This window comes from Morchella importuna, assembly GCF_003444635.1.
Source record: "Morchella importuna strain M04M26 chromosome Unknown Morimp01GS003, whole genome shotgun sequence".
Classification (NCBI taxonomy): Eukaryota; Fungi; Ascomycota; class Pezizomycetes; order Pezizales; family Morchellaceae; genus Morchella; species Morchella importuna.
In genome coordinates, this window is record NW_025763400.1 from 12,483 (window position 1) to 33,640 (window position 21,158).

General features: G+C 48.0%; 7 protein-coding genes across 7 annotated transcripts; 2 read left to right on the forward strand and 5 right to left on the reverse strand.

The window, feature by feature from the left end:
* Positions 1-3,263: 3,263 nt before the first annotated feature.
* On the reverse strand, positions 3,264-4,907 carry LAJ45_01527 (uncharacterized protein; the record flags this gene model as incomplete). The annotated part of the gene is made up of 1 exon (XM_046111120.1): positions 3,264-4,907. The coding sequence occupies one exon, from the start codon at positions 4,905-4,907 to the stop codon at positions 3,264-3,266; it is 1,644 nt and encodes a 547-aa protein (XP_045975064.1).
* A 1,682-nt stretch (positions 4,908-6,589) lies between these two features.
* On the reverse strand, positions 6,590-9,043 carry LAJ45_01528 (uncharacterized protein; the record flags this gene model as incomplete). Its single annotated transcript, XM_046111121.1, has 3 exons — positions 6,590-7,149; positions 7,204-8,218; positions 8,279-9,043. The coding sequence occupies 3 exons, from the start codon at positions 9,041-9,043 to the stop codon at positions 6,590-6,592; spliced, it is 2,340 nt and encodes a 779-aa protein (XP_045975065.1).
* Positions 9,044-9,052: 9 nt separating this feature from the next.
* LAJ45_01529 (uncharacterized protein) lies at positions 9,053-12,486 on the reverse strand (the record flags this gene model as incomplete). The annotated part of the gene is made up of 8 exons (XM_046111122.1): positions 9,053-9,068; positions 9,130-9,155; positions 9,782-10,504; positions 10,560-11,520; positions 11,567-11,683; positions 11,736-12,025; positions 12,078-12,301; positions 12,360-12,486. 8 exons carry the CDS (start codon positions 12,484-12,486, stop codon positions 9,053-9,055), a joined length of 2,484 nt encoding a protein of 827 aa, XP_045975066.1.
* A 579-nt stretch (positions 12,487-13,065) lies between these two features.
* On the forward strand, positions 13,066-13,624 carry LAJ45_01530 (uncharacterized protein; the record flags this gene model as incomplete). The annotated part of the gene is made up of 2 exons (XM_046111123.1): positions 13,066-13,106; positions 13,165-13,624. The coding sequence occupies 2 exons, from the start codon at positions 13,066-13,068 to the stop codon at positions 13,622-13,624; spliced, it is 501 nt and encodes a 166-aa protein (XP_045975067.1).
* A 655-nt stretch (positions 13,625-14,279) lies between these two features.
* LAJ45_01531 (uncharacterized protein) lies at positions 14,280-14,698 on the forward strand (the record flags this gene model as incomplete). Its single annotated transcript, XM_046111124.1, has 3 exons — positions 14,280-14,282; positions 14,373-14,455; positions 14,566-14,698. 3 exons carry the CDS (start codon positions 14,280-14,282, stop codon positions 14,696-14,698), a joined length of 219 nt encoding a protein of 72 aa, XP_045975068.1.
* Positions 14,699-15,330: 632 nt separating this feature from the next.
* LAJ45_01532 (uncharacterized protein) lies at positions 15,331-16,061 on the reverse strand (the record flags this gene model as incomplete). The annotated part of the gene is made up of 2 exons (XM_046111125.1): positions 15,331-15,723; positions 15,837-16,061. The coding sequence occupies 2 exons, from the start codon at positions 16,059-16,061 to the stop codon at positions 15,331-15,333; spliced, it is 618 nt and encodes a 205-aa protein (XP_045975069.1).
* Positions 16,062-16,372: 311 nt separating this feature from the next.
* Positions 16,373-18,879, reverse strand: LAJ45_01533 (uncharacterized protein; the record flags this gene model as incomplete). Its single annotated transcript, XM_046111126.1, has 7 exons — positions 16,373-16,563; positions 16,611-17,488; positions 17,546-17,611; positions 17,669-18,203; positions 18,279-18,403; positions 18,470-18,640; positions 18,728-18,879. The coding sequence occupies 7 exons, from the start codon at positions 18,877-18,879 to the stop codon at positions 16,373-16,375; spliced, it is 2,118 nt and encodes a 705-aa protein (XP_045975070.1).
* Positions 18,880-21,158: the final 2,279 nt, after the last annotated feature.

A 21,158-nucleotide genomic window follows, 5' to 3' on the forward strand; every position in this document is an offset into this window, starting at 1 on the left:
GGTTTTAGTGGCTCTTATGTATGAGGAGAGGGCTGCTAGTGAGGCGGGAGGTGACCAGAGGTCATCTAGAGACTTTGCGAAGGGTATGTGGGTTGCCCTCTGGGGGCTGCGCTCAGGGCAGCGTAGGATGGCATGTTCGAGGTCTTCGTCTTCGAGAAGGCATCTGGGGCATGTTGGGGGGAGGTCCTGGGTCATCCATGTTGGGTGAGCCGCTAGGTAGCTTTTGTGGGCGCGCATTTGGCATATGCGACCTGCGATAAAGCGGTCGAGTTTGAGGTGGGGGTGGGGGCGTATGCTGATTGGGAACTTATAGTAGTCTGGGAGGGGGTTATTCCTCCAGATTTGCAGGGTGTCTCTTTTAATGGAGAGCGCCAGGCCTGGGTGGATGGAGTTGGGATTCTGGGAGAAAGTGGGGGAGTTGGTGAGTAGTGTGTGGCAGAGGTCATCTATGGGGAGGCGGGCTACCCCTCTTCTGGTTGAGTTCCAGTTGACGGGGGGGTTTGGGCGGCCTCTTAGTAGATGTCGGTGGGAGGTCTCCCTGTAGGTGGAGAGAGTATGGAAGGAGTCTGGGGTGCGTGCGGTGACTGGATTGTATGCGGGGGATGCGGCCTGGATTCTGGCGGCATATCTTATGCGTAGGGAGGGGATGTAGAGGGCGAGCGGAGGGAAGGATGTTTCGGCTTGTAGGATGGAGAGGGGGGTTGATCTGAAACAGTTGGTGACCCATCTGAGAACTGAGTGCCAGGTGGTTTCGAGCCTTTTGAGTGCCCGGGCGGTGGGGATGAGTACGGAGGCGCCGTATGTGAGCATGGGGAGAATTGCCATGACTGCAAGGCGTCGGCAGTTAAGGGGAGTGAGGCCTTTGCCAGCTGAGGCAAAGCCTCTTATGATGGCGAAGGAGGCTTGTGCCGAGGCACATCTTTTGGAGAAGTGATTAAATGTGTTGAGGTTGTCGGTAAGTTGTAGGCCCAGCCAGCGGATTTCCCTTTTGGGGTTGAGCGGGGTCCGGTTGAGTGTGATGGGGAGAGAAGAGGGTTCGCTTCTGTCAGCGCTGGTGCGCCAGTGAATGAGGTCTGTTTTGGGGAGGGAGAAGTGGATGTTGCGTGGGGTGCCTGTGTCTGTTGCCCTTAGGAAGGCGTTTTCTAGCAGGTTGATGTTTTGTTGGTAGGATGTGGAGGCGACTGTGAAAGCGAAGTCGTCTACGTATGAGATGGTGATGCCAGGGGTCGGGTCTATATGTAGTGGTGCTACATATATGCAGAATAGTAGCGGTGAGATAGGGGAGCCCTGAGGTACTCCAACGGCTACAAGCAGGGAGGCTCGTGGGCCGCCTGGGAAGAGGAGGGTGCATTTGCGATCCGAGAGGAACGAGAGGACCCATTGGACCATATACGGAGGAGTGTTTTTGCTGCGGAGGGTATCTGCGAGGACGGAGGGGATGACGTGATCGAAACCCCCTTTGACGTCTAAGAAGAGGGACGAGACCTTCAGGCCCCCGCGTTGGAGGAGCCTGACTTCGTGTAGGAGAGTGGTTGCGGCGTCCGCTGTAGACAGTCCTTTGATCGAACCGCATTGGTGGGGGTGTATGAGGCGGGATGAGGAGGCGAAAGCGTGAAGGCGGTATGTCACTATCCGTTCGAGTATTTTCGAGACTGTCTCGAGGAGGACAATGATCCGATAGGCGGCGGGGGAATTGTAGTCTGGCTTGTTGGGCTTGGGGAGGATGACCCCGAGGGCGCTCTTAAGCGCTACCGGGTGATATCCGCTTCTGAGGAGGGGGGTGAGGAGTTGGGGGATGAGGGATGGGTTTCCTTGGTGGATTCTTTTCCAGGCTACGGGGGGGAACGTGTCCGGGCCTGGTGCTGAGTTGTTTGAGGAGGCGGCTAGTGCTTTGGCTACTTCGATGGCTGTCACTTCTGGGGTGTCAGGGAAGAAGCCAGGTTGTGGTGCCGGGTTGGGGTTTGGTTGGGGGGGGAAGAAGTGGGATATGAGGGCTTGGTTGACCTCGGCTGGGGAGGAAGCGTTTGGGAATTTGGGGAGTTTAGTTTCCTTGTTCCGGATCGTGGATTTTCTGAGTGCCCAAACCTGCTGTGAGTCGGCCTGGGCTATGTGGTCGTTCCAGTGCCTCTTCTTGGCTTCTTGGATGGCCGAGAAGTATGCGTTGCGGGCGGCTTTGTATTCGAAGGGGGTGACAGCCCCTTTCTGTATGCTCTGGCGACAGAGTTGAAGATCCGTCGGAGTGTTGAAAGGTGAGGGGACCACCATGCCTTTGACCATGAAGACGGCCTTTTGGTTGGGGTGGCGGCGAGGACTGGTTCGGTGATGGTAGCTAGAGCGCTTCCAAACCAGTGGTCGATGGGGTATGAGATTGGGGGGAGGGAGGTTTTGCGGAGGGTTTCTTGGATTGCAGGCCAGGGGGCCTTTTTCCAGTCGGGGATGAGTGAGGGGGGGGAGGTCATGTTGGGGGAGAGGGTGAATCGTAGTTTGATTGGGGTGTGGTCGGATCCTGCATTGGGGAGCTTGTTGGACCAGGAGTGGAAGAGATTGAGGGCGGGGGGGTTTGCGAAGGCTAAGTCGATAACCCCATGTCTTTGGAGTGGGTTGGGGGAGATTCTGGTAATCCTGCCGGGGATATTGAGCAGGGAGTAGCCATTGGCCGCAGCTGTGGAGAAGTAGGGGGAGGAGAGTGACTCCTCTCTTCTATTTATGGTGCGTTCAGGGTCGGTGCGGATGTTGTGTATATTAAGGTCTCCGCAGATGATGGAGGGGTTTCGGGTATTGCGGAATATCGTCTCTGGGAGGATTGATCTTCTGCTAGGTGAGATGTGTCGGTTATAGGCATTTACTATTTCGAGTTGTGCTGGGAGGGAGGGGGTGTCGGAATTTCTCCAGTAGATGGCTATGCCGAAGACGTCGCCTCTATCGAAGTTGATGGGGAAGTATGAGGTATGTTGGAGGAAGTCAAGGTGTATGTAGAAGGCGACTGACACGGGTTCGTCTTCTGTTGTTGGTGGGAATACGCATTCGTAACCTGGTGCGTTGAGAGGGCGGTTGAGAATGGTGAGGGGTTCTTGTACTGCGACGATTTGGGGGGGCGTTGCTTGGAAAAGGAAGAGAAGAGCGAGAGGAAGACTGCGTTGCTTTTTGCGCAATTTAGTTGGATTATTGTAAAGAGATTGCTGGAAGGATCTCCGCTGGATATGTCTGATCGATGGGTGGATGAGGGGGGGGGGAGGAGGGGAGGGAGGAGGATCGTGCCGGCATTACTGCGTCATGGTTAAGTCCTCTTCCGCAGATCCTTCTTGTTGGGGTGCGGGTACTGATGTGGACTGGGGGGTGGTGGGTTGTGGCAGGGTGACCGGTGGGGGGTTGCCTGTAGTGTTCTGGGGGGCGGGTGTGGCGCCCCGTGGGGCCGGCGCTGTGGCAGCGGGCTGGGTACGGGAGCGCCTTGCAGGGCATTCTCTAAGGGAGGCGATGTGGTTGCCGGCGCAGTTGATGCATTTGGCTTTCCAAGTGGCGCAGCATTCGATGACGGGTTTGAGGTGGCCTTCATTAGGGCAGGCTTGGTTGGGGCAGCGATGGTCTTTGCGGAGGTGGTTGCCTGCGCAGAGCGGGCATGTGGGTGAGGACGATTGACATCCTTCTGTGGCGTGTCCTAGGCGGGCGCACCTGCGGCAGAGGGTATTAGGGGACGCTGGCCAGAGTTTATTACACCGGCGGGAGCGTCCGAATAGGCGAATTTGGTCTCCGATCTTGTCCGTATCCTCGGCAGGGATGGAGACGACAATTGTGGTGGTAGTTTTTCCGATTCTGTTCTCGGGTTTGGTGAGGTATCTGGCTTTGGTGATTGAGGCTCCGGTGGTGAGGGCGATGGCTTCAGCGAGGTGAGGAGTGAAGAGCGTCTCTGGGACGTCGAGGGCGAAGATGGGGACGTTATGGATAGCGTAGTCGACATTAGTCGGTGCGAGCTGGAATTCGTTGAGTGGGTTCTCAGATGCGTTGCAGGCGAGGTTCAGGACTGCGAGGAGGCCGGGGAAGTAGGGGGCGATGTCTTTGGCAGGGGTGGAGGGGGAGGCGGTGCAGGTAACGGTGCCATTGCGGTTGACCTGGACTTGGAGGGCGGTATGAGGGTGGGTGAGGCCTGCATTGGCCAGGACTCTTCCGAGGTCGGATGGGAGTCTTGCCTCAAGTTGTTGGTGGTTCGGGAAGGGGGCGGGGTTAGACCTGGTTGCGAAGAACCGGCGTTGTGCGGTGGGGAGGTTTGTTGCTGTTTGGGGTGTTGTGGGCCTGCGGGGGCCTGCATTCCGGGTGGAGGGGGGGGGGACAGTGGGGCGGGAATTGTCGTGGTGTTGTTTGAGTTTCTCGGCATAGGTGAGGAGGCGTCTATTGCCGTTTTGGTCGATGGTTTCGATGGGGTCGTTTAGGTGGAGCTCTGTTCCTTCGATCGGGGTGGCTTGAGGGGGGGGGATAGGCATGGCGGGGCGGGGGGGTTGGCGGGGTTGGTGAGCGGGTTGCCTTTGGTGGAGGGGGCGGGCCGGAGGGCCTGGGGTTGGGGAGTGGTGGGGAGTGTGGTTGTTGATGCGTGCGTTGAGGAGGGTGACGTCGGCGGTGTGTCTCGCGGCTAGGGTGCGGACTTCCGTAGTGAGTTTCTCGACTTGGGTTGAGAGGCCGAGGAGGAGGCTAACGATGGCCTTGGCCGGGTCCATGGAGGGATCTTGGGCGCTGAAGGTGGAGGTGATGAGCTGCAGGAGGTCGTCCATAGCCGGGGATTTCTCCTCTAGGCCCATTTTGTTGAAGAGTTTGTGCCTGTCCGCTTGGTGGAGCAGGGGGCCGGCAAAGGCTGCTTTTGCCTGAAGGTATTCTGGAGGGGGGTGGCCTGCCAGAAGGGGGGCGGGGTTGGAGCTCATGACTGCAGGGGGTATTTTGGGCTGTGAAGCCTAATGGTTAAAGACTTTTCTGCCTGTGTAACGTGGTTGTAACGTAAAACTTGGAGGAGATTTCAAAAACTCGGTACAATAGCGGGGAGAAAGGTGGGGGTTTTCGGACGATGTGTCTCAATGCTTGAGAGGCGCTAACCCTTACAGAATTGTATCTCTGATCGATTGAGACAAAGTTCGTAGTACACAAACTGGAATATCAATGCATGGAGTCTCTTTTGGCATCTCCAGATGCTGTACCCCAGACCCAAGTTTGAAATTCCACTGGTACCAGTTATATCTGGGCGATTGGGCCATTGAAAGGTTTTGATTTGTCCGTTCAGTTACGATTTGTAAGATCTGGTATGTGGGCGCGTTTTGAACCCTAAGTTTTGGATGCCCATTACTCTGCCATAGTTCGCTGAGGCGAAACTTGGGCTACCAAGATTTGAGCATGTGCACTATGTACCTACATAGAGTACCATGGAGTACTCTACGCATTCTTCACTTTTGCCCAGCTGCGGATGAAAGTGGGCGCGTCCCCAGGCCATCCATGATTTTGAGTTTCTTGGTTTCCTTGCAGCTACTATTCTGCCCAATTAACGGACGAACTGTGTCTTTTAGACTGATTCGGTGTATTGCACCTGTCCATACCCGTTTTATGTATGTAATATATATGAATTTTATTAGTCAACTACTCATTAGATCCGGTTTATTGAGGCTTTTTATCTCAGCTGAGTTGAGACGGGCTAGCAATGTGTTAGAGATGATCTTTTGCAATAAGTGGAGTGCTCAGTGCATGCGAACTTATAAGGATACATGTATGCCGCCTCTCTCGGCGCGCTGCTGGCTGCCGTTACTATGATAGCGCGTATTCGGCGAACGTGGTGGCCGAGAAGATTTGCTGCGGTGAGAATTAATATTGCCCACTACAGTGAGAATTGCCCACTACAGTGACTACACTACGGTCTCTCTAGCTCTACCTGGGAGGTATGTTATTCATCTACCGGATTCTAGGCTCAAGGAATACGTGATCAGATAAGGAAATGGCGACATTAGAGATTAGATCATGTCAAGTAGTAGGGAAACTAACTTGACCTGTGTCAGGGCAGTCAGCATGAAGCAAGCGAGTGAGATGCATGCATTGAACGTAAGCAGTTAGCGCTCTCGCCACTTCATCTACCATGTTTCTGCGCGAAAGGGGTTTTGCCATATAATCGAATTGTCGTAGAGTACTGATGGTATAGCTTACTATTGGGGGTCAAATTAATAAGGTACCGGCCTGTAAAACATAGATATATGTAGGTTACAGAAAGAAAGAAAAAACTGCTCAAGTTACTTATTTCCTGGCACAGCTGACTCATAAAGAATTGCTTGCTGGCTTTAATCTAGAGCCACGAGTGATAGTGTATGACCATTACGCACAAGAGTTTGACCTACATGTATCTACATGTACTCTGTTCAAAAAGTGAAAACAAGAGGACTTCGTCGATCTCATATGACCAAACGAGTGATAATTCATGTATGCTGATGTAAATTCCAGCCCGAAATCGAAACCCAAGAACGAATCGCTTCCCGATCTCAAACCTTAACGGGCATGGCTTTTATAGAATTGCAGGCTTACATACATATTATGTAGTCTACAAATTGAATATTACACCCACCCGAACCAACTAATTCTCGATTGCATCCTTCTCCTCCAGTCGTCTTCTGATATCGGTACTACTCATCTTCACGCCTTCTGCATCAGTGTCAATAACATCTACAGAGAAAACCTCTAGCTCCTTGAATCCAGTCTCACGCCTTTTGGCGTTTACAGCTTCTCCTCCTTGAGAACTCTCAGCAGACACTACAAGTGCAGAGATGTCCTCATTAGTCGTGGTAGGTCCATAAGGATCGTCAATCTCGACTGTCTCTACAACAAGGGCGCCGGCAAATAGTGTAGTGAAAGCGCGAAGCGCATTCTCTGGCTCGGGTGTCATCAAAGAGGTAGTATTGGATTTTATTTCGTCAGGAGAGGCGAAATCGAGGATCCCACGAAGGAACTGGAGTGTCTGGTGGGTTCGGGTAGACCATGGGGTAAGATATTTGCTGTGTTTCTTATTTTTGAGCATATTAGCTCCAGTTATACCGATTATTAGACGCGGCGACGGTGCGTGAGGAGAGAGAATGAAGGCGGTCATTGTCAAGAGGAGCTTATGTCCTGGATGAAGGTGGTCGAATGTTCCGCCAACTGTACTACTGCATTAGTGATTATCACCAAGAAAGCGGACAACTGTGGACAAACCTGCTACAATTGAGTGCTCTTCTCCATCTTCTGGTTCTTTTTCACTTGATTCTTCTTCCTCAGGGTTCTCCGGAATCTCGCCAAGATCACAGCGGAGAACGACGGTATCGGTTCCGACCTGATCACGATAGTACTCCAAAAAGTTATTCGCAATCACTTCACCTTCCCCTTCGCCATCCTCTTCGCCTTCCGTTGGTGGGGGTGATGCGATAACTATATTCTTCCACTCCCTTCCCGAATCTGCAAGTTTGCGTAAACTCACGATTGGGCCATTGAAAATGCCAGTTGGAATCTTCTTCTCATCTTCGAAGCTCAAGCCAGTGTTGCTCAAGAACACGATCCTGACATCAACGAGGTCCTCCCTTCCTTCTTTGATAGCCGCGGAGTATGCTGATGAATATAATCTTGCAAGAAGCCTTTGAGTTTTTGCGAATACTTTCCGTCGAGAAATTGTGGCGGAAGAGGATAGGAAAGGTACATGGATTGCTACATCTAGAATCGAATATACTTCAGAAGGAGTCTGCTGGAAAGCGGCGGCAAGAGAAGGTGCATATAGGCTCTTCAAACAAGCCAATGTGGCGTTTTCCGGGGGGGCAGGTAGGAGCAAGAGTGATTTCTCAACAATCTCCTCTGCATCCTGCTCTTCTTCATCTTTCTCGTCTATATTATTTTCGATTCCTGCCAGTTCGCTTTTCTCATCCTCCAACAAATGGATATCCATTTCTAGCTCAAATTCATCCTCGTCATCTTCCCCGTTTCTGAGCTCTCCTTCTTCATCTTCATCAGATTCAGATTCGTCACTATCTGGATAATCTTCATCACCATCATCTTCCTCGAGTTCCCCGCCTAACTCTTGTCGACGGCCTTGCTCTCCCGTCCCGCGGTCGAACTCGTCGATCTCTTCTTCCTCAAAATCCGCTTCATCATCAGTTGATTTTAAACCTTCTGCCTCTGGTGGAAGAGTTAGGTTATCTTTAGGGATTAAATGGTAACGATCAGAGACCGTCTTAAAAAACTATTTAATCGCCCATACAATTAGAAAGGAAGCACCAACTTTTAGGTAAGTGTAACCCACGAGATATAAACCAAACTCATTCTCCACGTCCCAAAATACACTTCTATGCTGAAACCATGCATGCGCAAATATTCTATAGAGCCTCCTAAAGATGCTGCCCAAATGCTTGATACTTCCTGCACCTAAATTCAACCTGCTAGGGAAATATTTTTGAGTGCATAGCATAGTGGCCGCTTGGTCAAGGGTATGCGTAGAGTAATCAATGGCGCAACATGACTTAGGCGGGTCGTGCACCGCGCACAGGTACTGCCATTCGCTTGCGCGCATCTCTGGGCACGAAGAGGCAGTGCAATTGTCATTTAGTAACGCAACAAGTAAAACATTGAGATCCCTGGTCAATCGGCGCGTAAGCTCATAGCACCACAGCGACTCCTCAGCGCCCTCCGGCGGTGTAGCGAGTGCTTCACATGCCTCGCGTGACAGCGGGATGGTGGTGTCTGAGTCCGGCGGTGATGTGATTGATGACAGAAGCGCGGCAAGATGCTCTTGAAGTTGGAATGGAGAGTCAAGTTCATTGAATGGCACGAGAGGCGGACCAATCGCAATGTTTTTGGACTTGGTGCCGGGGCGAATACGGCGCGGGGCTATCAGCGAGTTTGTAGTCGCGGCTGCGGTACCAGATTTTGAGTTTGTGGTGGAGGTGGCGGGGATTTGAACCTCAGGGAATGGTGGGGGAGACGGTAGACGTGGAGAGGTCGAAGATGGTCGAGATTTCTCTGGGGCAGACGAAGCCATCTTCAGCGATTTCGATGGTCCAAATGACATTCGATGGGATTATAGCGAATGAGTTCTAGAAAGGAATGTGAGGGTTTTGTTTGTAAGAGACGTGCGATAGGACGGAATGAACATACAGAGATGTACGACCTATTGTGTAGTACTATTGGCAGGTTGATAGGATGCGCGTGGGGAAGGGGAGGGGAGAGAATGGGAGGATATGTAGAGCATGTATGTACCTCAGCAAAGCATAAAACTGTAGTCCGAATATCTACCTGCCCCTTAAGCTTATCAGTGCGGAGCGAGAGCCTCAGGGGTCTCGGGGTCTAGCAATTCTGGCTTCTTGACAGGTATGCCCTCGACTCGTAGTATCTCCCGAGGTTTGGTGTTGTTTGGACCAATCGCAATCGTAGATGTGCTACATATAATTGGGCAGCCCTAACCCTAGATAGGAGATGAAATACCTCCTGTACTACCTACCACGGCATGTATCTACAAGTACGTACGGGAAGGGAAGGATAAGATGTAAGTCTTGGGCCCCATACTGTGCCTATATTGCCATTGATCACACCAAATTATGTATTGTTACCATGATATTTGACCAACCCTGTTCTTTTCTACATCATAGAATACACTCTGGAGATCTTCACGAACTTTCGAGAGAGGAAGTGAAATGAGCAAACATGAGTCATCCCATCTTCTAAGACAATATATGAAATATTTTCGTGATCATCAATTGCCACAATGTTACTACCTCTAAGCGGCAGTAGGATTGGGTGTATCCCTAACCTCCACAGTTGTGGACTTTCCTTCCTCCTTTTTCTTTTGCTCATGTTGTTTCGCTGCCTTCTTTCCCTTCTTCTTCTCCTTCTTCGCATCCGCATCAGCTAGCTTCTCCTGCTTACCCCCATATCTAGACTTCCAAGCCTCTTCCTGTTTCTCCTCGATTCTGGAAAACAAGTAGGCTGCTTTTCCTATGACATGACTAGGAAGCAAATCTCTAGCTTCCCATGTATCGGGAATAGCACGGAGTGGAGCATTGAGCTGATCGATGATCGACAAAGTAGTGGCAGGCATATAAGGGTATATAACTGCTGAAAGGAGATAAATCAGGTTTAATCCGAACCCTACAACTGCAGCAGCCTTTTCGGGGAAGTTGGCGAAAAGACTGTTGTCTAGTTTGTTGTCCTGGAGGAAACGATTGCCTTCGCCAGAGATTGCCATAGCCTTTTCAAGCCCAGCTCTCAAATGCACGCCCTCGAGGTCTTCAATATAACCTTTCAGGAGGGCGTTGACAGATTCTTTGTATTGATCGAAGGCTGGGTCATTAATGCCTTTGGTGTAATCGGGAACCACACCAGCATATTTTGCGTTGACAAACTTGATCAAACGATTGACAAAGTTTCCCAGATTAGCAAGCAATTCGGAATTGTTCTTTGTGGCAAAATCCTTCCAGACGAATTGGGTATCACCCGTCTCGGGGCGAGAAGAGAGAAGATAGTAGCGCCAAACCTATAAAGTATTAGCTAGACAATCCATATATACGCAACTCAAGAAATAAGCATACACTTGGTGGCACCCCGGTGTCTTGTGCGTTGTTACCAAACACACCCACACCTCTACTCTTGGAGAATTTTCCACCCTCATACTGGAGGTATTCAGTGGTACTGATATGGTGCAACATGGTCCAATCGCCATTCTTGGTTCCTAGTTGACTCCCGGGGAAAACAACAGTATGGAAAGGAACATTGTCTTTGCCCATAAACTGATATAGCTTCACATTATCCGCATCTTTCCACCATCTCTTCCACTCTTTTGTGTATTCCGCAGTAATTGAGACATATCCGATACATGCGTCAAACCACACGTACATGACTTTGTCCTCAAAGCCTGGCAAAGGCACCGGAGTTCCCCATTTCAGATCGCGGGTAATGCAGCGTTTTGTAAGCCCCTGCTTAAGCCAAGATTCTGTAATAATCCGGCCATTCTTGGACCACTGCCCCTCTTCGGCTGCCTTTTTTGACCATGCCTCAATCTCTGGCTGAAGTTTCTCAAGGTCGATGAAGATATGGGTTGAGTCTCGGGGGATTGGACTGGTACCATCAAGCTTACATCTCGGCTTAATAAGTTCGAAAGGATCCAACAGCTGTCCACATGTATCACACTGGTCTCCTCTAGCGTCCTCATAACCGCACTTAGGGCAAATACCCTCCACGAAACGGTCCGCCAAGAATCCCTGATGCTTTTCACAAAAGAGCTGAGTCATGGATTCCTCAACCAAAAAGCCGCTCTTGTGGAGATCCATAAAGATCTCCTGTGCAATCTCAGTTTGAGAGTTGGTAGTCGTTCGACCAAAGTAGTCAAACCCGATATCAAACCATTTGTAAATATCAGCGTGAAGTGCATTGTATTTGTCACATAACTCCCTGGGAGTGCAGCCCTCCTCGAGAGCCTTGGTTTCGGTCGCAGTTCCATACTCATCTGTTCCGCAAATATAAAGAGTATTATAATTGCGAGCCTTGGCATATCTGCAGCTTGTTAGCTCTGTTCAAAATTATGACGTTTGGTTATTACCTTGAGAAGACATCCGCACTGAGAACACTCCCAATGATGTTTCCAAGATGCGGTACGTTATTGACATATGGCAGCGCTGATGTGATAAGTACGTTCCTCTGGCCAGGTACCGGAAGTCTACTGAAGTATTAGAACCACAAATTGAGTATACCCCCAATGAAAACCTTACATATCTTCGCCTGTATTAGGAACCTTCATTTGCACACCCTCTTTTATCAATTTAATAAATACCCGTTCTGCCTTTTCCTCCATCCCCGGAGCTCCTTTGCTGATGGTCATGGGCTTGTCGGCGGTGTTTGCTGCTGCTAGTTCAATCCCAGCTTTTGCCCATGAGCTTCCAATTACTTTGACAAACCAGGCTGAAAGAACTGAATCCTTAGCTAGAGTTGCCGTTGCCACCAGGTCATAAAGTGTCGAGAAAAGGATGATTTCAGCTGGACTGGGCGCAGCAGTGACGTCCTTTGAACAAAATCAGCTATCAATTTGTGATATGTCCCGAGTTCTCTCTTACCTGGCCAAACTTGGCGCTTGAAATAATGCTCTCCGCTACATCCAAATTCAACTGCTGTCTGGACTCTTCGAATTCAATCAACGCATAGTCCTTTAGCGCTTCTTCGCCAGATTTTGGCCATGGGCTTGATCCAATAGCGCTAAAGTAGCGGACAATAGCATTTACTTCAATCAAGACCTTGTTATCTTTGGGAGATTCGACACTGACACTTGTTTGACCTGCAGCTAGATCCCAAGAAAGATCAGTATTGTTTGTATTGGAATTACATGCGGGATAACAAACCCTTGGAGTATTGAACAGGAACGCCGTAAGCTGCAGCCGCAATACAAACTTTCAAAGCTTGAACGAAGGAAGCGGACCCCCCAGGGGCGGGGACTGGAATGTTGACTTTCAATGTAGGTGTCGCCATTTTGGCGGATAGGTAACTTCTTTTCTAACGCGCTTCACCCCGCATTTGTTAACAAAGTACAAAGTATGATGCAAGAAGCCATGATCCCCAGTCACCACTAGCCGGCAAGTAATACAGTAGGATAATTACGTTTAGAGATAATGGTTTGGTCTATGCTGCGGTATTATTTATCACGAAATATTCCACCAGTACGAACGTTGAGGGTATGCGGAAGGAGAGCCAGTTAAGTGGGGGTGACGGTGAGTCAAGAAGGTGAGGTTTGCGAGATTCTTATCTTATCAGGCGGGGATTCGTGACCTGCGATTGTTTACCAAGGGTTCCCTGCCAAACACAAGCAAACCTTCATCTCTTTATCCATAATATAAATTATTACTTAAGCAGTCAAACCAGCCTTAGAAAAGAAGGTTTTTCTAAAACCTTATCTACAAGAAGTTTTGACTACAAACTCATGGGTGATTTGGTGGCCTGCTTGGGTTCTTGCACATCAGTTGCTACCGCCCTGCAAACCACGTAACGGCTTTGCTACATGTACCACGCCTAAGCAGACACACCAACCCCACGAGTCCCTTACAGAGTAAAATGGCAGACATTTTCGATTCATTACTGAGTTTAGAGGAGGAGTATGCATATCTCTCTGTTTAGACACTTTAAACATCCAGACGACTAAAACTTATATAGCTTCTATCAAGAAGGATATGCTCTTGGGGTGAAGGATGGAGAACAGGCGGGGAGAATTGAGGGCCGTGCCTTTGGGCTGGAGAAGGGCTTTGAAAAATTCCTGGAGCTAGGAAGACTTCAAGGCCGTTGTTCGGTCTGGAAAGCTAGGATACCACCTCAATCTACTGCTCCACCCGCCACTGTGGGTTATGCAGGGAAGCCAAATGATATTCATATAACAAACTCGCGCGTACAAAAGCAAACCGAGTCACTGGCTGTCATTCTGACAAACCCGCCATTCAAGAACGACGAAGAGTCGGTTGAAGAGGTCGACGAGACACTGAAACGAGGCAGGAACAAAGCAAAGGTTCTATCCAACATGCTAGGGGAGAAGGATGAAAGTGGGAGCATGAAGGTTGTCGTGGATGATGAGAGCATTGAAGATGCTGGGAGAGGTGCCCGAGGCGTAGGAAAGATCTAACCACTGTCTGTACCTTAGATCTACGAAGGATATATGAAGTATATATCGATCTTGGGGTCAGGTCAGTGACCTGTCCGATTTAGAGATATTTGGAGCAGGTACAAGCTCTCCTAGAGTAAGGAGTTTCGGTACGACGTGGACAAGCCATTGGTTACAAATTCGAGGTGCATAAGCATAGTCGATTATGATATTCGGATACAGTCGCTCACCTACTGACGGCGGATCCTGTCTGATGGTTCTGTTTGCAGTAATTTGCCCTTGGCGTCTAAAACCTAACTCTTTTATTGGCCTCAAATCCCTGACCGCCATCAGACAGGATCCGCCTTCACCCCGTGAGTGACTGTAGAGTTCTCAAACCTGAAGCTGTAGCCTGTTGCCATCTAACCATTACACAGCAACAAAGCTATTGTATTATTGACAGCAATATCAGATCTACATAATACATAGAGTAGCACGTGAACCCAAATAGAACTCTCTCTCTTCACAGGCCCGGCAGCTCGCTCATCTCCTTACATCCAACCCTCCTGAAGTCCACCATCCATATCGCAGAGTCTTAAGTCTACAAACCATCAAATATATTATTTTGGCTTCGCAGAGATCGATAGTCATCTCACCCGTCGAAAAAATTATTCCTTTTATATTTTTACCATTCAAAATGGTACGTTTTCTTGCGCCCCCGCACATAATTATACAATGAAGCTACGGGCGCGAGCAGTTTAAATAAAGTAATAATACTGAATTTCCACAGCTCGGAAAGTTGGCACACTACGGCTTCGATGCCATTCTCTTCTCTGCATTTCTTGCGGGTGTCAAGCGTTCTACTGGACTTACGTACTACACCCTTCTTTCATCCTTAGAATCAACCCACAAAAATTTATCTGGCCTTATTGCCAAAGTTCCCCATTTGAATGGAAGTGAGCTGAAACTGACCTTAGTCCCAGCCTCCAAACAGAGAAGATAGAATCCAAGGACGTTCGTTCGGCTCTTGAAAAGTACCTTAATATCGGCGAGTGGATGATGGACCAAAGCATCGCTGTTATGGGCAGTAGCTCTTATTTCGAGCGGAAGCGGTAATCGAACATATCACCAAAGGTTTCTCCTGCGTGTTATAATGGGGCCTGCGTTTGGGTAGAAATCAGCTGTGGGGTAAATTCAGGCATCATTCCAAGCGGGGTTGGACCACGAAGCAATGAACGTCTGTATTACTTTTTGAGTTCTTTGGGTGCATGAACGAATGGATGAATGGATGGATGAATGGATGGATGGAATACGATCTTTCCCCTTTTTCTCTATTTCTTATGCCGGGTATTGGTTTAGGAGTTTTATTTTATTTTTTTGGGACCATCATCGATTTTGTATTCTTTATAGGCGCTCTTCCCTATAGCTTCCATGGAAGGTTATAAATACGGATCATTTTCTTTCATCTTCAGCTAGTAGTTCATCTTCGGTGGCAAATTTTTTACGACATTTATCCGGATACGAAACAGAAGTTCAATTCAGAATTCTTATAAAATACAACCAGCCAACGCCCAAAGGAGAGATTTATGTCCAGCACCAAGTAAAATGGGGGTAAAGGAAGTTATAGAAAAATTATTAAGATGCGCAAGTCGATCAGGCAACATCTGTAGAAGAAAAGAAGTCGGGAAGGAAAAGGGAATCCGTTTAACGAATAAAATAAAAAAGAAGCATGGTAGATCGCCAACATTCTACCGATAGAATTCTGGTCTTCTAGTATTGACGCCATATTCGCCGACTGCACTACCAAGGTCTTCCATGGTCAATACAGTTCTACCTGCACTCCCGCCACTACCACCACCACCTCCGAAACCCGGTCTTGCAATGGGTCTGAAGGAGCCACCACCACCTGTACCACCACCCGCGCCTCCAGCACCTCCCCCAGCGCCTACATTCAGGGCGCCGATACCAGGAACACCACTAGCATTTGATGAGTTTTGACGTATGCGTGAGTACTGGTACGCATCAGTGGCGATATCAGCGATAAATTTTTGAGTTGCGAGGGCAAGGAGACGCTTGAGCCGTGGGTCGGCAGTGGAGAGACCAGAAAGCGACAAATAGTAGTCTGTTACCGCGTCTGGGATCTACAAGTATCAAAAAGTGTTAGCTGTCACGTGCAGTAATAAGCCTTTTATATGATCGCAAACTGTCAAGCTTCAAGTAAAAGGCAAAAAGACATCTTAAATAGGGCTCTCACGATTGGCGCATATTCCTCCATCATTCCCAAGAACTCGCGGAGGTTCCTATCTTTTCTTGCTGCAACAGGAGCTGGAGCTGGGATTCTATCACCCGCACCCGCCAGGGGATCTTGCTGCGTCGCGTTTGTCGCGTTTTCCATATCAACGTCTACATCTGGGAGTGTGTTTTCAGGTGTATTTTCGGCTTTGATAGCTGGCTGCGAAGGATCGGATGGGTTTGTCATCGTTACTGATAGAGTTTGGAAAGTGGTTCGGAGAGCGGTTGTCTAAGTTGATGTGATGAATGTTTTAGAACGTATGAGTTAGGGGGCGGATGTTGCCGAAGCAGAGCCGCCAGTCAAAAGCAGACGAGAACCAAAACCAGTCCCCTAACCCTATGAACGAAGAGGATGTATCATGTATTCTCACTCGTTGCTCAAATGCTGATAAGGTCCAATCAGGCATTCTATACGTACATGTACTAGACAAAAGATTCCACCCTTTTGAAGCACCTAATTGAGTTCTCTATTATATACATACAGCGATTAATTCTATTTCACATTTTTCGCTCTGGCAATTTTCTCAGCTGCACTCTACCACTTTCATCTATGAAGTGCTCGTATCCGTTCTTATCAAGAACTTCGCTAGGCACTGTTTGGACAGCATCAAGCTCTTCAACAATCTTCTGGTTCTGGGGATTTCCCTCCAGCATATTTTTAATGCATAATATCGCGTGTTCTCGAATATCTTTGATCATTAGCAAATGCTTCAAAAACGGAGGTTCGATGACTTACAAGGATTATCATCGTCAATCATGCATTGATTCAGAATGGGCTGCAGTCCCTCTTTCTCTCTAACGAGATTCTGCACCGCTTTATTTTTCCATGCAAACCCACTCAAGAGGAGAACCAGGTAGCGTTTTATGTGTGGCCACGTAAAATCTTCTGGCTCAGCCAGCCCTCTCTCGTCATCCCGCCCGTCATCATCTTCATCATCGTCAAGATCTATCGGGAGCCGCTCTTCGTCTTCCTCTCCATCGCCCTCGTTTTCTGGGTGAACATCGAATGGTCTCTCAACCATGTAAGATTTGCTGACTTTAGTGGTGGAATCCTCTACGATTTCTTTTACAGTAGCGGGAATTGGGGAAGCCGTCGGGGGGGGCGCCTTCGAAGCGACCCAGCGTGGAATTGCACTGTCAAGTTCTCCCAGAAATTCCACTAGATCCGCTACCAGTCCCTTGTCACCAGCTAGCAGAACTTTCTTGGCCTCCTCGTCTTCAGAAAATAGGACGAGTAATTCTAGAAATTGATAAACCCCCTCATATATCCTGTCTAAATCCCAAAGGCTGTACTCAAAGCTTTCCTTCTTTTCCTGACCTTTGCGAATGGCTCCTTGTAACTTTATTATCTTGATCGTGGGAGGGAGGACCTGCTTTCGAAAAACTCCAACGAAAAATGCGGGTATAGAGTTCTCAATCGGTGGTGCAACCTCGTGTTGTTCGGTCGACCCACCGACAGCTGAGGGGGCCGAGAGGGGGTGAAAGCTAAATGGATCTAGAGGGGAAGGCTGCGAGTCCGAGCTTGACGTACCCACTATTGGAGCCGAAGGGCGATAGACTGAAACCAAAAGCTTTAGTAATACGGATTGAGCAGGTGTGACTATGTCCTTTTCACTATTAGACATAGATTAGTAACGATGATCTACTCTGAGAATATAGCATTGGACATACTCCCTAAAGCATTCATAAGCGTAAGGTACCAGACCGTTGATCAAAATAGCTTCAATCACCTGAGACCTGTAGGATATTCTGGTTAATATTTGGGGTCTACTTTCGATTTGTGAATTCTCTCACATCATTCTGTAACAAAAGTCATCCTCATCAACTTCCCACGCTCCTAGGAAGATCAAAACCTCTCGTAAGAGGTTCCTCCCGTAACCCTGAGCAAGCATCAACTTGCATCTGACTGCCTGCATTGCCTGATCTGTACCCTCAAACGCAACCACGCCACTTTGCAAAATCATTGGCAAGGGCTCGATCTCATCGGGTTGTAATAATCTCGGTATCTCGGTCATAAAACCAGGCTTATAATACTTTGCATTAAAGCCAGCTGACAAAGAATTGCATTTTGCCACGGTTTCATTATGGCTGCCTCCAGAGTTTCCAGTTGTACTGCCAACTAAACCAACACCCGAACCTGATGAAGGCAGAGGCTTGCTAGAGCCCTTTGCTTTTTTACTCGTTGTACTCTTCGTAGTTGTAGAACTTGCAGTTGGAGTGGCCGAGGATGGGGTGCCAAACATGTGTAACCAAACGTGAAGTTTGCGGGTTTCATTTTGGGTCATGAGGTTGTTGAGGAATTGTAGTGCAGTTATTAGGACCTTCTTATCTAATAGATTGGGTATCGGTGTTAGCATATCTTAAAATATCGTTCGGTGAAACCGGGGCAGTTATCTCCACGTACACCCGGATTTAATCTGCATCTCCTTGTCATGGGCCGGCTTCTCGAGATCAGATGCGATAGGTTTGCCAGCTTTCTCTATGCATATATCCAGCAGCCTTCGAATCTCCGCCTCAAACCCTTCCTCTCTATATTCGTTTTCAGCGTTAACATTACAGTCCACTTTGTCAGTGGTTTGTGAGACGGGGCATTACGCTGAGAGATCTTGAGCCTTTTCCTTGGCAGCCAAAAGGTTTCTACCCAGTATAGCCAAATCCCATACCTTAGGCAGTAGATGATGCTTGTTGGCTATAAGTTGGTCATTTCCAGATTTCAGAGTTTCTGTTAATGCTCGCCATACTCTAGGATTGTATCCCAAAGTCTCTCTGTGAAAGCAATGTGTTAGTGAACTATTTGCGTAGTTTACGTGCCTGGTACAGGCGATTCAAGTTGATTGATATAAAAAAACATACCTGGCCTCCCTACTTCGCTGTGATTTCTTGACTATGTTTTTCAGTTCAGTGTCACCTAATAATTCCTTTTGTGGCAAGATTACGCCAGGGTGAGTGAAGCTGGCTTGGGTTCCGAATAACACCGTCAAGAGGAGTTCTGGTAGCAGAGACATATAGGACGAAGAAGATCTATTTTAAGTGTAGTAGATATGTTGTTATGGTGTTATCGGGCCCTGGGCAGGTGTTTCCTTTTAAATAGTGTATAGGCAGGCAGTTGAGGTGGGGTGGACAGGATTTTGCAATTGTGACTTGAGAAGTGCCATCCCACCAAAAGTGTGACGCAACGGCTGCTGCAGGTCAACGAGGTTCACCCACCAGCACCTCGCTAAACATACTGTTTATGGTTAACCCGATGATCACCACATGCACCATGTAGCCAGAGATCTAATACAACCCCGCGGTTTTGCGCCTCCCTTGTTTTGCGATTTACTAACTACATTTACATTCACATAGCATTTATTCCGTGAATTACTCAAGCACTATCCTAATCGAGACTCCACTGTCCAGTCCCCTTTGAATCTGGTACATAGCTACAGCTGGAGGATGTAGGTAGGGGCCCATTCACTGGCTATCCTACTCGACCACACATACACACATTATTTCTCCCTTACTATCCTCAGCTACTCTGAGTCCCTCGTCGACTCTTTGTTCCTTATAAGTACTGTCAACTCTCTCAAAAACATATTGTCAGGGCTCTGCGAAATTAAAGTAAAGATACGATATTGCATCCTGCCAGTACGATTGGATAACTCAGCAGATCTGACCGACTGCTGCCACTTTCGAGAATACAGGGACTTGAACTACATTTAGTAAAAGATTAAACAAAAGTACGCCAAAGGACCCAGTCGGAATGTCTACACACATATTTTTTTTAGTAATTATGGGGGCTCAGTAATATCTGTTTGATAAGTAGGTCGAGGTCCTAAAGCAAAGATGAATACTGCACATGAACGAAAACACTTACATACTATATGGCAGGATATTACAGGATCTTGAAGTCAGGTAGGTCTTGTTGATCATATCTACAAATGTTACGTATATAAGGGGTTGAGATAAGTAGGGGACAATGCCTCTGCTTTTTTCTACTGCTCGGCATAGCACTGGGTCTAGCGGAAAAAAGAAAACAGCTCTACGAATACATGATATAAACCCCTAGGCCTATTTGAGATGGAGAACGGAGTAAAATTCTCTTTGGAAATAAGGGCTAATCTCCCCATGATGAGGATGGGCTAGAAAGAGGAAAAGGTGGGCGTTGGAGGAAAGAATGAGCTCGCTTTGCTGCTGGCCGAAGAGGGAAGACGAATAAATGATATATGTAGTTATGATGATTACAGAGGGGGAAGTAAGGAGATCAAGGTTAGTTGGGAAATGCGGTGTTAAAGCTGTCCCTTGCAAGTATTTTGAGCTTTTGGCCTATGATACCGTATTTACATGTGCATGTAGAGTCAAATGCGCAGAAACCTTGTTCACTATATGTAGGTACATACATGTAATGAGTACATGTAGATAGGACCATCGTAACGTGGTTCTTGTAATCTTCTCTCTATTTCCTAGCCTTCTCCCATCTACTGTAGATGTACACATGTAGTCTTGTTTCCAAGCAGACAAAAATTCATAGTCTAGGCGTGGAACTAAGATCCACCTATTACATAAAACTCTATGTTTTTAAGATCCCAAGGCATAGCTAAGTACATGTACATATATTATTGAACCGCATAAGGCTCAATCATGCAATCTCACTCGTATGCCAAGCAGCATGTCGTGTTGTTTATGCGTCTAAAGGTATTATATTCGCTTTATGAAACACATTTATAGAAGGGTATAATAGGGAACTCAGATACCGCAAAATCTGAGAATATTCGTTGCAAGACAACAGGGGTATAGGCCAACTAGCAGTCTTTGAACGTCAATATGCAAGTTTTGGTGTAGAGTAGAATATCCCTGCGATTTTGCACTCTAGATACCGCCTTATAAGGTAGACTCTGAAGCCACAAATCGGTTAACTCGTGTATTTAAGCTAAACTCTGTTAGCTCCATGTAAGTCCAGATCGGGGCACTTTGTATTACTGTTAACAGGTTACTTGATAAGGTGTTAAAATAGTATGAGCCATCAGTTCGCGCTAATTTAGTGTTACATAAGTTGTGCCAAGATCGCGTGTGAGATGCGCGACAAGTTACCCTGACGTTTCCATTAAGAAACCATATAAAACCATTTAGCTCTCGGCTTGAATGGTTCTCTGTCTTTCCCCCTTTCTTTCTCTTTTTATTTTCTCAACACCTTGATTTCTTGTGTACCAGCTTCTATACTTAATTTGATTGGCTACACAGCTAAAATTCACAGAATCACGAGAAAATCGGCACCAGCCTCAATTCCTCCCTTTGACAAGAAGTT